Consider the following 12,064-nt stretch of genomic DNA (forward strand, 5'->3'; position numbering starts at 1 on the left):
TCCTTTTAGAGGGGAGAGTCTAATTACAGGGAAGGGAAAGCAGTAAAATAAGCGTTAGGCTGCTGAGCAGTCAGTCAGCTACTTGTGCTGTGTTACAGCTGGGTGTTACCTGGGGTCTGCAAACTTACTGCAAAGATGTCACAAGTGAAAATTCCAGGTAGGTCTGAAGGCAAGCAGCAGGACGGGGAGGCACAGGGCAGGTTTGTTAGCTGACAGGCTCTGAGGTTTTGGTGCTGTGCTGTCTCTGCAGTCCAGGGATGCAGCTTGAGGGTCCGTGAGCATTTTTCTTCCTGCTTGGAGGCATTTTTGGATAGTGAAGTAAAAAGTTGTATTGTTTAAATCTTGCTCTGCTCATAGTGGGGGAAAAACTTGTTATCCTTCCTGCAGTATCCTGATATAAAATCGTTGCAGAAGGGACCAAAGGGATTTCAGGAGTCTCCAGTCAACCTGGGTGCACTTACTTAGAAGATGTTGGGTGCTGCGGTGCCCAGGGGGTGGGAAGCACAGGCTGGGTACAGTAGGGTCAGCCAAGCCTTGCAGGGAAGTGCAGGAGGGTGCAACTGCTGTTACCAAACCCTGGAGAATCTCAGCACCTAATAGGACTGAAAAGAGCACGTTTAGAATTGCAGTGCCCTGTTTTGCCACAGATATGTCCCAGTAAGAGAAGCTGGTGTTACAGCCTGGACCTGTGACATCAATGGGAGTTTGACCTTCGGATGTGTATTTTTTTATCCACTAAAGAAACGGAAGGTCAAACAGTAGGCATTTCTGGGATACTTGGTTTGCAAATCAATATGTGGAGTTCAAATGCCAGGACTGGAAGCATCTGAACTGCAAATGTAGGCTGGATTTTGGAAAGTGAGCAGCTGGTGACTGCAAAGCCAGAGAGCCCCAGTGTGAATTTTCTGGGTCACACAGCAAGGGTATAAGCAGCATCCTCAGAGCGATGGTGCTGCCCTGAAAGCCCAGAAGTGAAGATCTGTGGAGCTGTAATGTCTCAGCTATCTGATTCTGGTAGCAAATAAGTGGAGATGTGACAACAGGTGGCAGGAGATTGGGAGAGAAACTTAATATAATTGAATTGCTGTCCATCCTGATCTTCATATAGGATGGTGAGTCATGGACAGACAAACAATGGTGAAGGAGCCTCAGCACTCTAAGCCACTGAATTTTATTTTTATTTTATTTTATTTTTTGTGCAAGCTGGAGAATGCTGTTTTGCCATCTTAACTTATTTCTATGCTTTTCTTCATTCCTACTCCTGAACACAGGTGTAGGGGGAGACCTTTCAGGACAGCTGGGTCCTGTTAGATAACCAAGTATCCTGTAGGTGCTTTTAGTATTGATTGAGGTGATGTAGGTTCCAGAAAACTCTCTTCCTCTGGGATAGGTGTAGGTAAATCTAGAGCTTCCTGCAAGGTAAACCTGAGCTCTGTGAGAGCCTCTGGTGTCTGTAATGTGCTTTGTTTATGCACGTACTGCTGAAGCTATATGAATGCTGAATAGATGAATACTGACCTCACATCTTTGATGTTAGAAGGGCTTTTTTCACCCAGAGGGTGGTGAGGCACTGGAACAGGTTGCCCAAGGAGGCTGTGGATGCCCCATCCCTGCAGGCATTCAAGGCCAGGCTGGATGTGGCTCTGGGCAGCCTGGGCTGCTGGTTGGTGACCTGCACACAGCAGGGGGTTGAACTGGATGATCATTGTGGGCCTTTTCAACCCAGGCCATTCTATGATTCTATGATTTTCTTTTTTAAGTGCAATGCTCTGCCCAGGCTTGTACTTTACAATCACTTTTTAATCACGGGCATGACGATAAGGCAAAAAGGTTTAGATTATGATCCACATCTGTTTTTATTCTGTTTCTGTTTCATCTCCAACAGCAGAAGATAAACGTGAGTATGGCGGTGTTTTCCTACGTGCTCTCCTGTGTTACTGCCTGAACATGATTGCTGGGAGCACACAGCAGTTACACAATCATGGCAGTGTTTTGCAGTTCGAGCAGATGCTATTTCTCAGCAGTGCCAGTTGTGCCCATCACTGCTTTACAGAATGGTTTCAGTCCTTTTGGTCCTTGGAACCTACTTTTGGTTAAATGTTGTTCTAGCATCCTCAAGCTCCTGTTTAGAGGAATATTTTCCTCTGTGGAGGAGGGAGAACATTCTGCATTTGGTTTTGTCTCTAACCTAAAATAACTCTTTCCAAATCAATCATGCTCCTAGTGGATTTGATCCATGAGGGAACAGCTTCAATGCTTCACATCCTTCATTCACCCTGAAACCCACAGAATGGTATTCCTGCCTTTGCCTTCCTGTCCTTATTTGCTGAGACCTCACGTGTCAGCAGTGACCCTTTATTGCTGAGACACCTGGTGTGCCCAGATCCCTGACACCAGGCAGTAGTAAGAAATGTGCAAGGAATTGTGTGTCGAGGCCTGGTGGTGATGCAGCAACTTCATAACAACGGGCGACTTGTGCCACTGAAATGCTGCTCCTGTGACATTGCACTGCTGAGAAATGGACCTGGTGCTTGAATCTGTCCTGTGATTTACCATATAACAGCAAGGAAAGGAAGCCTCTGTGTGGTGTTTCCTAACTAGCCTGCTGCCAGGACCTTGGAACTGTAAGCTCAGGGATTTGCTGCTGGTTTTTCATTTTTTTTTCCCTGTAAAACCCCATGAGAACCCATGAGAAGTTGTCTAGCTTCAGTGCTGAAAATCAATTGTAGGTCTACCAGGCTTCTGTCATGCATGTCAGCCCTCCCTGCCTTGGTCCTCATCTGCTGACCACAACATCCTGGAAGGCTCAGTGGTGCGGTCCCACATCGCTGACCTGCAGCATCGATATTCACTGTGCTTCATGCTGAGCTGCCAACTGCCAGAGAAACCTGCTCGATTAGTTCATATGCTGCTAGGCAAACATACATTTTGAGATGTCCTCCAAAGAAGTCTTGTTTTATGGTGCTTTGCTAGCAGCATAAATGCTTTTAATGACCCTCTTCCTCCTGCTCCCTAGAATTCCAGCCAACCTTTTGCCCATGGAGAGCCATATTGTTTGGTACTTCTGCAGCATGCTGGCTGTGATGGGCTGAGAGGAATCTAGGCCACAGGATGGTTTCCTAGCTAGGAGCTATTCAGCTACAATGTGATGGCAGGAACTGTTTTGGCTGCTGGCTTTGTCCGTCTCCATGTCCACCTGTCTTCATCTTGGCTGGATGCCTTGTGGAGCAAATGGGTCTTGGCCTTCCTAGAGCTGTAAGGGCTCTGCCAGTCTCCCTCTTTGTCTCGTAAGTTCCCTTCCTAAGAGCTTGCTTCTTTCTGAGCTGTTTTGTGCTACTTGCACTGAAAATTGTATTTACCTTTTCTGTTATGCTGGGGATGCTTAGATACCCCTGCAGCACGCAGTGTGTGGGACAAGCTCTGTTAGGAGGGCACTCAGAGTCTTCCAGGCAGACTGGAGGTGTTTTAAGGACATGAGAGCTGAGCTCTGAGCTGGCTGCAGGAGGCACCTTTCTGTTAGGGTGGCTGGGAATTAGGATCCCACCTGGCCCTGCAGCCTTCTCTTTGTCCTTGCAGAGATAGATGAGGCAACGCGCTCCTTCGCAGAGAAGGTCTTTGCCTCTGAGGTAAAAGATGAGGCAACCAGGCAAGAGATCTCTCCTTTCGATGTGGAAGAGATCTGCCCCATTTCACGCCATGAAATGAGAACACACATGATGCTTCAGGAGAGTTCCTCTGCAGCAGAAAAGCGGTGAGCAACACCAGGGTGCTGGGGGAGGAGGGGAAGGGCAGCGTCAGCTCGTGCCCAGCCAGAGCTGGAAGAGAAGCAAAAGATTCATAAATCAAGGCCTGTGAAAAACAGCTCAGCACACCTAAACCCGCTTACATCCTTGGTAATCCCACAGCATCTGTCAGGTGCTTCTGGGTTTCCTTTTCAAGCGTTTCTTTTACTGCTGGACAGAAAAACCCTTTTGTCCTGTTGCTTCAGCACTGTCACTGCAAAGAGACTGGCTGCAGGTCTCTTGGAGAGGGAGACCTGGGGACCCCTCAGGAAAGGGGAGATTTCCAGGGGTAGTGCCTGAAAGTCCACGGCTACTTTCATGTGCTGCACCCTCTACTCTTGGCAGTGTTCATTTAAGGTGCTCAGAAAGCAGCAGAATGATTACTGATGTTGCACACAGCTGGAAGGTGGCTGGTAAATGCCCCTGCCCTGTGTGCAGCCAAGGAATTGGGCTGCTTGCCTGAGGCTTTCCTTCCTGGCAGGAGGAAACGCATACTCAGCCTGAAGACAATTGCACTGGCAGTCCCTTTGGCTCAGAAGACCGGATTGTCCACTATTGATGAGGTCATCTCTACCTCCCCCCAGTACCAATCGGTGCCTGACTTCCAGAGGGTACAGATCACAGGGGATTATGCCTCAGGGGTAGGTATTTCATGGCCATTCCACTTCCCTATGCTGACTGCCTCCTCATCTAGTCCTTCCTTGTCCCTCACGAGTGCCCACTGTCACAGAAGTCCATGCAAGATGCATGGGGCAGTTTGTGCTTTCCAGCTCTACATATCTCTTACCAGCATCTGATGATGTTCCTGCTGTATCCCCTGCAGGACCCTGAGCTGAATGCCTTAACAGGAGTCTCAGGGAGTGCTGTGTACTTCCCATGGGATTCTCTGTACATGGAAGGGGAAGGCAATGCTCATTCTGCTGCACACAGCTGTGTCTGCCCGAGACCTGTGCACGCAATGATTGAGGTTGCAAGGGGACCTCTGGATGTCCAAACCCTAATCAGTCATCTAGAAGGGGTTGGACAGCACCGCTAGCACATCCTGAACAAATTCCTCTTTCTCCTCCTTTCTTCCACAGCCTCCTGCTGTATTTGTGCAGTCTGTGAGATACTGCTGGCAGATCTGATGTCAGATTGCTCAACCTGGGGTTTTATAGCAGAGGAGCAATTAGGGGAAACTGAAATTCCGACCAGCATGCAGCAGGCACATTCCTTCTGCCATGACTGTGCTTAGCTGCAACTGATGCGAGATATTCTGTCATGCTGCCCCAGTCTGGCCAATCTGTGCTGCCCAGAACACTTGTCTGTGCAGTAAATCAAATTCTTGACACACTGGGTTGGTGTATGTTGCTCAGTTTCAGCCTGGGCTCCAGAAATAGTATCCAGTCTTCTGCCCAGCTCTAGGTTCCATTTTGGTTCCAGCTACAGCATGAGGCGAGGAATGTAAGGGGGTGGCAGCTAAATTTTGTTTGTTGTAGCATAAAGAGCCTCCCTTTGCCATGTCTGGGACTTTGCCCATCATCTCTTCTTTGTCCTGCTCAGGCAGAACAGTGGAAGGGAGAGGATGATCAAATATGTATCTTGCTGTAAACACACCTGCAGCATTTATGACTTGATGCACCACAGTCTCTCTCAAGAAACTATGTTCCAGTTGTGTGGTTACATCAACAGCAGCTCTCTTGCAGGTGACAGTGGAAGATTTTGAAGTTGTCTGCAAAGGCCTGTACCGTGCCTTGTGCATCCGGGAGAAATACATGCAGAAGTCATTGCAGAGGTTTCCCAGGACCCCATCACAGTACCTGCGTGCTATTGAAGGTGAAGTCTGGAGGGCAAGTGATGCTGGCCCAGGTACGTTTAAGCACCTGCAGAGTTTTGGTCCCTTGCTTCAAATTGCGATGGCAAGGTGTCAGAAAAGAGTTACACAGCACTCCATGGGGAGATTGCCTGCCTGGGACTCTTCACTGTTGGTGCTCGGGCTGTGCCTGTCCTCTGCTGGGAGTGGAGGAGTGTGGCAGGCTTGTGGGGTTTTGGCAGACAGCCACAGCCCCATAGTATTCTCCCTTTGGTGCAGTGTTCACCCCACCAGTGAAGGATGGACAGGATCCCTTTGAAACTGGGAATCTCCCCGAGGACCTGGGATACCATGTCCAGATGAAGGATGGGATCGTTTACATCTATAGTGACAAGGCAGCAGCTGGAAGAAATGAGCCAAAGGACCTGCCTTACCCTGACCTCAAGCATTTTGTTGATGACATGAATTTCCTCTTGGCCCTGATTGCACAGGGGCCTGTGTAAGTGCTCAGCCTAGCACTGCTGAGGGCAATCAAACTGGTACTGCCTCAGCAGGCAAAGGGAGGACCAGGGCAGAGCCATGGTTGCCCCTTCTTCATCCTGAAAGGAGGGAGGGACCTGCTCACAGCAGCCAGAAACCCAAATGGGAAAATTCTGCCAGCTCTGTACCCTTTTGGTAGGGGGGCTTGGAGGGGCAGGGTTGAGGGATAGCCTCAGAATCCCACCTTGCCAGACCAACAGCCTGCTGGCTACTTAAGTGTCCTTGGTCCTTCTCAGCCATCTCGGCTGGGGGTCTTGAGCAAAGTCAGTGTTGAGGGGTTGAAGACATCTCCTGTGGGTATCCTCCTACCTGGCAAGGCCGTCCTGTGACACAGCCAGAAGCAGCACCATGGGGAGGCAGGACAAGGCAGTGTGAGCTCCTCCACTTTGGGTGAAAGCTCAACCCCCATGCATTTGACTCTCTGTGTCCAGACATTCTTCTTCCCTTTTCTTTTTCCAGTAAGACCTACAGTCATCGACGCCTGAAGTTCCTCTCATACAAGTTCCAAGTGCACGAAATGCTAAATGAGATGGAGGAGATGAAAGAGCTGAAGAACAACCCTCATCGGGATTTCTACAATTGCCGTAAGGTAAATGGCAAGGCTCACAGCCCTGCAGCTGAGCTCTCTTGGTAACTGCTTCTCCCTGAGAAAGGTGGATATGAGGGTCAGGGTCTAATGGGCAGGGCACACACTGTGCATGTCAGCATTCATGGTGGGGCATGGCAGCTCCTGACTTTCCCATTCTGGCTTCTGTCTGATCAGTCCCTGCCCAGCTGGTATGCCTGGACACAACTTGGGTTCAGCTAAGGGATACATGGTGTTACCCGAGCAGCCCCATCTTGAAGCTGGAGAGCTGTTGCTTTGCCTTCTCAGGTGGATACACACATCCATGCTGCAGCCTGCATGAACCAGAAGCACCTTCTGCGTTTCATCAAGAAGTCGTATCGTGTGGATGCTGACCGCGTTGTTTACGATGCCAAAGGTGAAAAGCTCACTCTGAAACAACTTTTTCAGAAGCTCAATCTGCACCCATATGACTTGACAGTGGACTCCCTGGATGTCCATGCTGTAAGTAGCAGGGCACACACTCTGCATGTTAGCATTCATGGTGGGGCATGGCAGCTCCTGATTTTCCCATTCTGGCTTCTGTGGATCAGTCCCTGCCCAGCTGGTATGCCTGCACTCAGCATGTGTTTACAGGATTTGCCCCTTGTCATTTCTACTCCAGGGGCGTCAGACGTTTCAGCGCTTTGACAAATTCAATGCTAAGTACAACCCCGTGGGTGCCAGTGAACTGCGGGACCTCTACCTGAAGACAGAAAACACCATCAATGGTGAATACTTTGCTACCATCATCAAGGTATGAATACAGGGGAGGAGAAAGCCGTGGGGCTGCTGCACTTAGGATTGAGGATGCTTGTGTACTGTATGTTTTCTCGGTTCCTAGGAGGTTGGCTCTGATCTGGAGGATGCCAAGTACCAGCATGCAGAGCCTCGCCTCTCAATCTATGGGCGATCAGCTGAGGAGTGGCCCAAGCTGGCCAACTGGTTCAACAGACACCGGGTCTACTCCCCCAATATGAAGTGGATGATCCAAGTACCCAGGATTTAGTATGTGCTGTGCAGAGCACTGTGCCTTATAGTACACCGTACCTTATTCTTAGCCCAGAAGGAATTATGGGAACAGTGAGCCACGCTCCTCTGATAGTGATTAATCTTTGTGTCTGTCTGCAGTGATGTGTTCAGATCTCGGAATTTCCTCCCACACTTTGGGAAGATGTTGGAAAATATCTTTGTTCCTGTGTTTGAGGCAACTGTCAATCCTCAAGCCCACAAAGAGCTGAGTGTCTTTCTACGTCACGTGAGTGTCACTTCATGGTGCTGTCAGGGTCTGGTGAGCCCTGGATGTTCCTGTTTGTGCACGAGAAATAGAACATCAGCTCTGGCACAGAAAATATCATCAGTGGGATTGTGGCTATTCTGCCATTTTCTGGGAAAGGATGTGAGTCCAGAAGTGCTGAAAGGGAGGAGCCAGTCACCCTGAGCTGGGCTGCTGTGGGACTGTTAGAAATGCTGTCTCCTTAATTCCTGGATAAGTGGTTTGGTATAAGCTTTCTTTCAATCCATTGATAGAGCCAGGGGGTTAATGGGGAGGTAGGTCTACAATCTTGCTCCTGACTGCTCCTGGGTAGGGCAGGTGTGTGGGCTACAGCCAAGGTATGGTAAGCTGCAGTGGGGCAAAGTGAGGCAGCCTACCTGGGCATGATGATGTGAGGAGCTTTGAGATGCAGCTTCTTTTGTTATTTTGCCAAACAGATCACTGGCTTTGACAGCGTGGATGATGAATCCAAGCACAGCGGACACATGTTCTCCACTAAAAGTCCAAAGCCAGAGCACTGGACTTCTGCAAAGAACCCATCCTATACCTACTATGTATACTACATGTATGCCAACATCCTGGTGCTTAACAACCTGCGCAGGTGAGGTCCCAGATCTGCTAAAGGACACAGCTGATGGGCTGGCAGAAGTCAGCAGGGGCTCTTCTTGCTCTGCAACTGGTGTAGTTTGGACCTTCTTGACCCAGTCCGATTTCCCAACATTCATCAATAGGAAGTGTGATCAAACGGGGTGAAAGCTTTAAGAGTGCAGAGATGCATCTATTGTATATGGAGGGGAGGAAAGAGTACAAGTTAGGGCAAGCTGGCTTCTTGGGGACACACTGGTAGGGGCTGAACTGGATCTGAAGTAGGGGAATCTTGCAGATGTGCCATATAACCCTACTGCTTACCTGCTCTGAGTCCTCCTTCTGTGTGTTTAGGCAGCGTGGTATGAACACGTTCCTCTTCCGTCCACACTGTGGGGAAGCTGGGGCCATCACACACCTGCTTGCAGCCTTCATGACAGCAGATAACATCTCCCATGGTCTCAACCTCAAGAAGGTGAGTGGAGTAGTCTGCCACGGAGCAGTGAAGTGGCAGAGAAGGAGAGCATGCTCACAGCTGACCTCTGCTGTAGCTGATAGATCATCATGCCTCTGCCTTAGCCTTACACAGACAGCCTGGCTTCTAGCACATAATATGTGATTCCCTGGGTTTTCCCAGGCATGTTTGTGGCTGCAGTTGGGAAACATATTCATACTTCCAAAGGGTTTAACATCACAGACCTATCGTTTTCATAAATATGTCTCACTGGAGTTGAAGTCTGGATGACTTCAGACCTCAACTCGCTTGGTCTCTCAAGCTCCAGGTGGGCCTTGGAGAACTCTTAGCTTGCCTAACAACTTTGGCCCTTATGAGTGCTGTGCATCAGGCTTCCTGGCTGTGGAACTGGGTTGATCTGAGTTGTGAGCTTGAAGAGGTGGAGGTCACAGCAGCTTTATCCCTATATCTGACAATTCTTCTCTCCATTGCAGAGCCCAGTGCTGCAGTATCTGTACTTCCTTGCCCAAATTCCCATCGCTATGTCCCCCCTCAGCAACAACAGCCTCTTCCTGGAGTACGCGAAGAATCCGCTGCTTGACTTCCACCAGAAGGGCCTTATGGTGTCCCTTTCTACAGATGACCCCATGCAGTTTCATTACACCAAGGTGCTGTGTGGGCCTCGTTTGTCACGGGAGCCAGCAGAGGGTGGGGAGTGCTGGGGACAGCACGTTTATGGGGCAGCCACGTGGGCTACGCAGGCAGAAGCTGCCCGGCTTCTAATGCAACCTTTGGCTACAGGAGCCCCTGATGGAGGAGTATGCCATCGCCGCCCAGGTCTTCAAACTCAGCACCTGTGACATGTGTGAGATTGCCAGGAACAGCGTGCTGCAGTGTGGCCTGTCCCACGAGGTGGGTGCCCGGGGAGGGCCGGGTAGCAGAGCGGGCCAGCAGCTCCAGCAGGGCCGTGGGCATCTCTCTGCACCGCAGCTCCTGCATCCGTCCGGCGCTGCCGGCAGGGGCCCGTGAGAACCCGTACCCTTGTGCTTGTACGTGGCAGGAGAAAGCCAAGTTCCTGGGTGAGAACTACCAGGAGGAGGGGCCCCATGGAAACGACGTCCGGAAGACCAACGTGGCTCAGATCCGCATGGCGTATCGCTACGAGACGTGGTGTTACGAGCTCAACCTCATCGCGGAGGGCCTGAAAGCCGAGTAGCGAGCTGTACGGGCGGACTCCTGGGCGCGGCTAAGCCTGCCGCCGTGCTCGGCTACCGCGGACAGCAGCGGGACTCAACCGTGCCCGGGGGTGCGGGCTCGGGATGCTGAGCGGCGGCCGTGGGCAGTAAAACCGCATCTCTGAGCAGCTCGGTGCGCCTGCGGGGCGGGGAGGGGCGGGGAAGAGAGAAGCGGGGAGGGAGGAGAGAGGAGGGGAGGGCCGGCCGTGCGGCACGGAGGGCGGGAGCTGAGCGTGCGCCGGGAGCGCCCCGTGAGCGGGGCCGGGCGGGGGTGAGAGCGGGTAGCGGCGGAGGGAGCGCCGCGGGGGGGTGGGGGCGGCTGGGCGGCGGACGGGGCTCCCGTGCGGAGCTGGGGTGAGGGTCGGGCTTCGTGCGAGGTCGCGGGCTGCCCGGCTCGGATCGACACGGGAGGCGCTGCCACGGGAGAGAACCAGCTCCGCGAACGTCGTGCTGCTGCTCTCCGCCGCAGTGCGCGGTGCTGCGGAGCTCGGCGCGCCCCGAGCCGCGACCTTCGGGTCCTGGAGGGTCCGCAGCGCTGGCTGCGGGGGGTGGGGACGAGCGAACGAACCCCGGGAGGAGGCGATGTCCGCCGCAGCACCGCGCTGCCCCACGAGTCGCCGGGCGCGTTTTACTTCTGCCCCTCATAAAGTCTCCGTAACTCTTCGCTAGCGGAGCGGTTCTTCAGGAGCGTTAGGTATTCGTGCTCCTTCGTTGCGCTCAGGACCGCTGACAGCCGCGGCGAGGCGGCCCGCAGGAGCCCCGCTTACGGCCGTGCCCGCTCGGTGCTGCCCGTCCCGGCGGCCGAAGGGCGGGCGCGGACATCGGCGTATGGAGGAGAGCAGCTGCCGAGCGATGCCGTGCGCTGTCCTTGCGGGGACGGAGGGGGTGCGGGGTCGTGGGGGTGAGGGAAAGGCCTCACACAGCGGTTTGTCCAGGATCGCGGTGTTTCTCCCCATCACACTTCAGTCCTGTCCCCTCGGGCCCGCGGGGAATTGCCCGCTGTCTGAGCACGCAGACAATAAAAACTGCCGGGGGGGGGGTGAGGTGGGCAACGAAACAGACCCTGAAAGACTCCTGGTAAGCTGTCCCAAAAAAACGTGTCTGTGGCTGCGGGTTCTGGTTTGCTCAGGGGAAAGGCAAGTGCAGAGCGTGTCTGAGGAGCTCAGGAAGTAGAATTTCATCCCTTCGGAAAGAGTCAAATCTTCCTTGTCCCTACAAAACTTGCAGGACCCACGAAGTCAGGCTTAACCTTTTGCCATATACTTTTGCCATCGGTTTTATAGCCAGGTATCGGGTCAGATGGGACTCCGTTCCACATCGTGAAGCAGAAGCTTTGAATGAGTTAATCATCAGAGTTGCTTTGGATGGAAATGACTAAGCACACCACATTCCTGAAGCATTACTTGTTTTGATATAAAATCTGCTTGCTTGGTACTGCCCATGTCTTTCAGCCATCTGAATGACACATTTTTGTTCAGAAAAGGTTCAGGTCTGTTGTGGAGCTGAACAGAATGAGAGTAGCTGAAAGCTCTGGAAGTCCTTCCTGCTGCACTGGCTGTCCCCTCATCCTTCCAGGACAGCTTCCCTAGCCTTCCCAAGACCAGAAACTGCCTTGTATTGGGCTACCGACACAGGAGGCTTAATGGCAAGGAGTTCTGTCATTTCTTAGGTGTCTTAGAACCACGTGGCTCGTAAAAGGAGCAAAAGATTGCTTCAGAACTGCATGGGCTTGCCAGATCATTGATTTGCTTGTTCTCATGCCTGTTGTACAGCAGGATAAGGTAAGGTGCTGTGCT

General features: G+C 52.0%; 2 protein-coding genes across 6 annotated transcripts in view; both read left to right on the forward strand.

The window, feature by feature from the left end:
* Positions 1 to 10,393, forward strand: AMPD1 (adenosine monophosphate deaminase 1). Its single transcript, XM_090124761.1, has 15 exons — positions 1 to 157; positions 3,577 to 3,751; positions 4,264 to 4,423; positions 5,468 to 5,630; positions 5,854 to 6,073; positions 6,574 to 6,703; positions 6,989 to 7,183; positions 7,344 to 7,475; positions 7,563 to 7,726; positions 7,850 to 7,976; positions 8,432 to 8,595; positions 8,934 to 9,054; positions 9,528 to 9,701; positions 9,835 to 9,945; positions 10,094 to 10,393. The coding sequence occupies exons 1-15, from the start codon at positions 136 to 138 to the stop codon at positions 10,247 to 10,249; spliced, it is 2,214 nt and encodes a 737-aa protein (XP_089980887.1). The 5' UTR covers positions 1 to 135; the 3' UTR covers positions 10,250 to 10,393.
* The window catches only part of DENND2C (DENN domain containing 2C), a 19,680-nt gene continuing 17,880 nt past the window's right edge, over positions 10,265 to 12,064 (forward strand). The window contains exon 1 of one of the 5 annotated variants that reach the window (XM_090124758.1): positions 10,265 to 10,401. Coding sequence is in view for 2 of the 5 variants with exons in the window: in XM_090124757.1 (XP_089980883.1) it covers positions 12,026 to 12,049 (24 nt within the window). In the remaining 3 variants the exon portion in view is untranslated. Of the gene's footprint in view, positions 10,402 to 10,494; positions 10,540 to 10,563; positions 12,050 to 12,064 lie in introns of those variants that run through there. The other 4 variants (XM_031605721.2, XM_090124757.1, XM_090124756.1 and 1 more) reach the window with 4 other exon arrangements.

The sequence above is a fragment of the Phasianus colchicus genome, chromosome 25 (genome assembly GCF_987193195.1).
Source record: "Phasianus colchicus chromosome 25, bPhaCol1.hap1.1, whole genome shotgun sequence".
NCBI lineage: Eukaryota > Metazoa > Chordata > Aves > Galliformes > Phasianidae > Phasianus > Phasianus colchicus.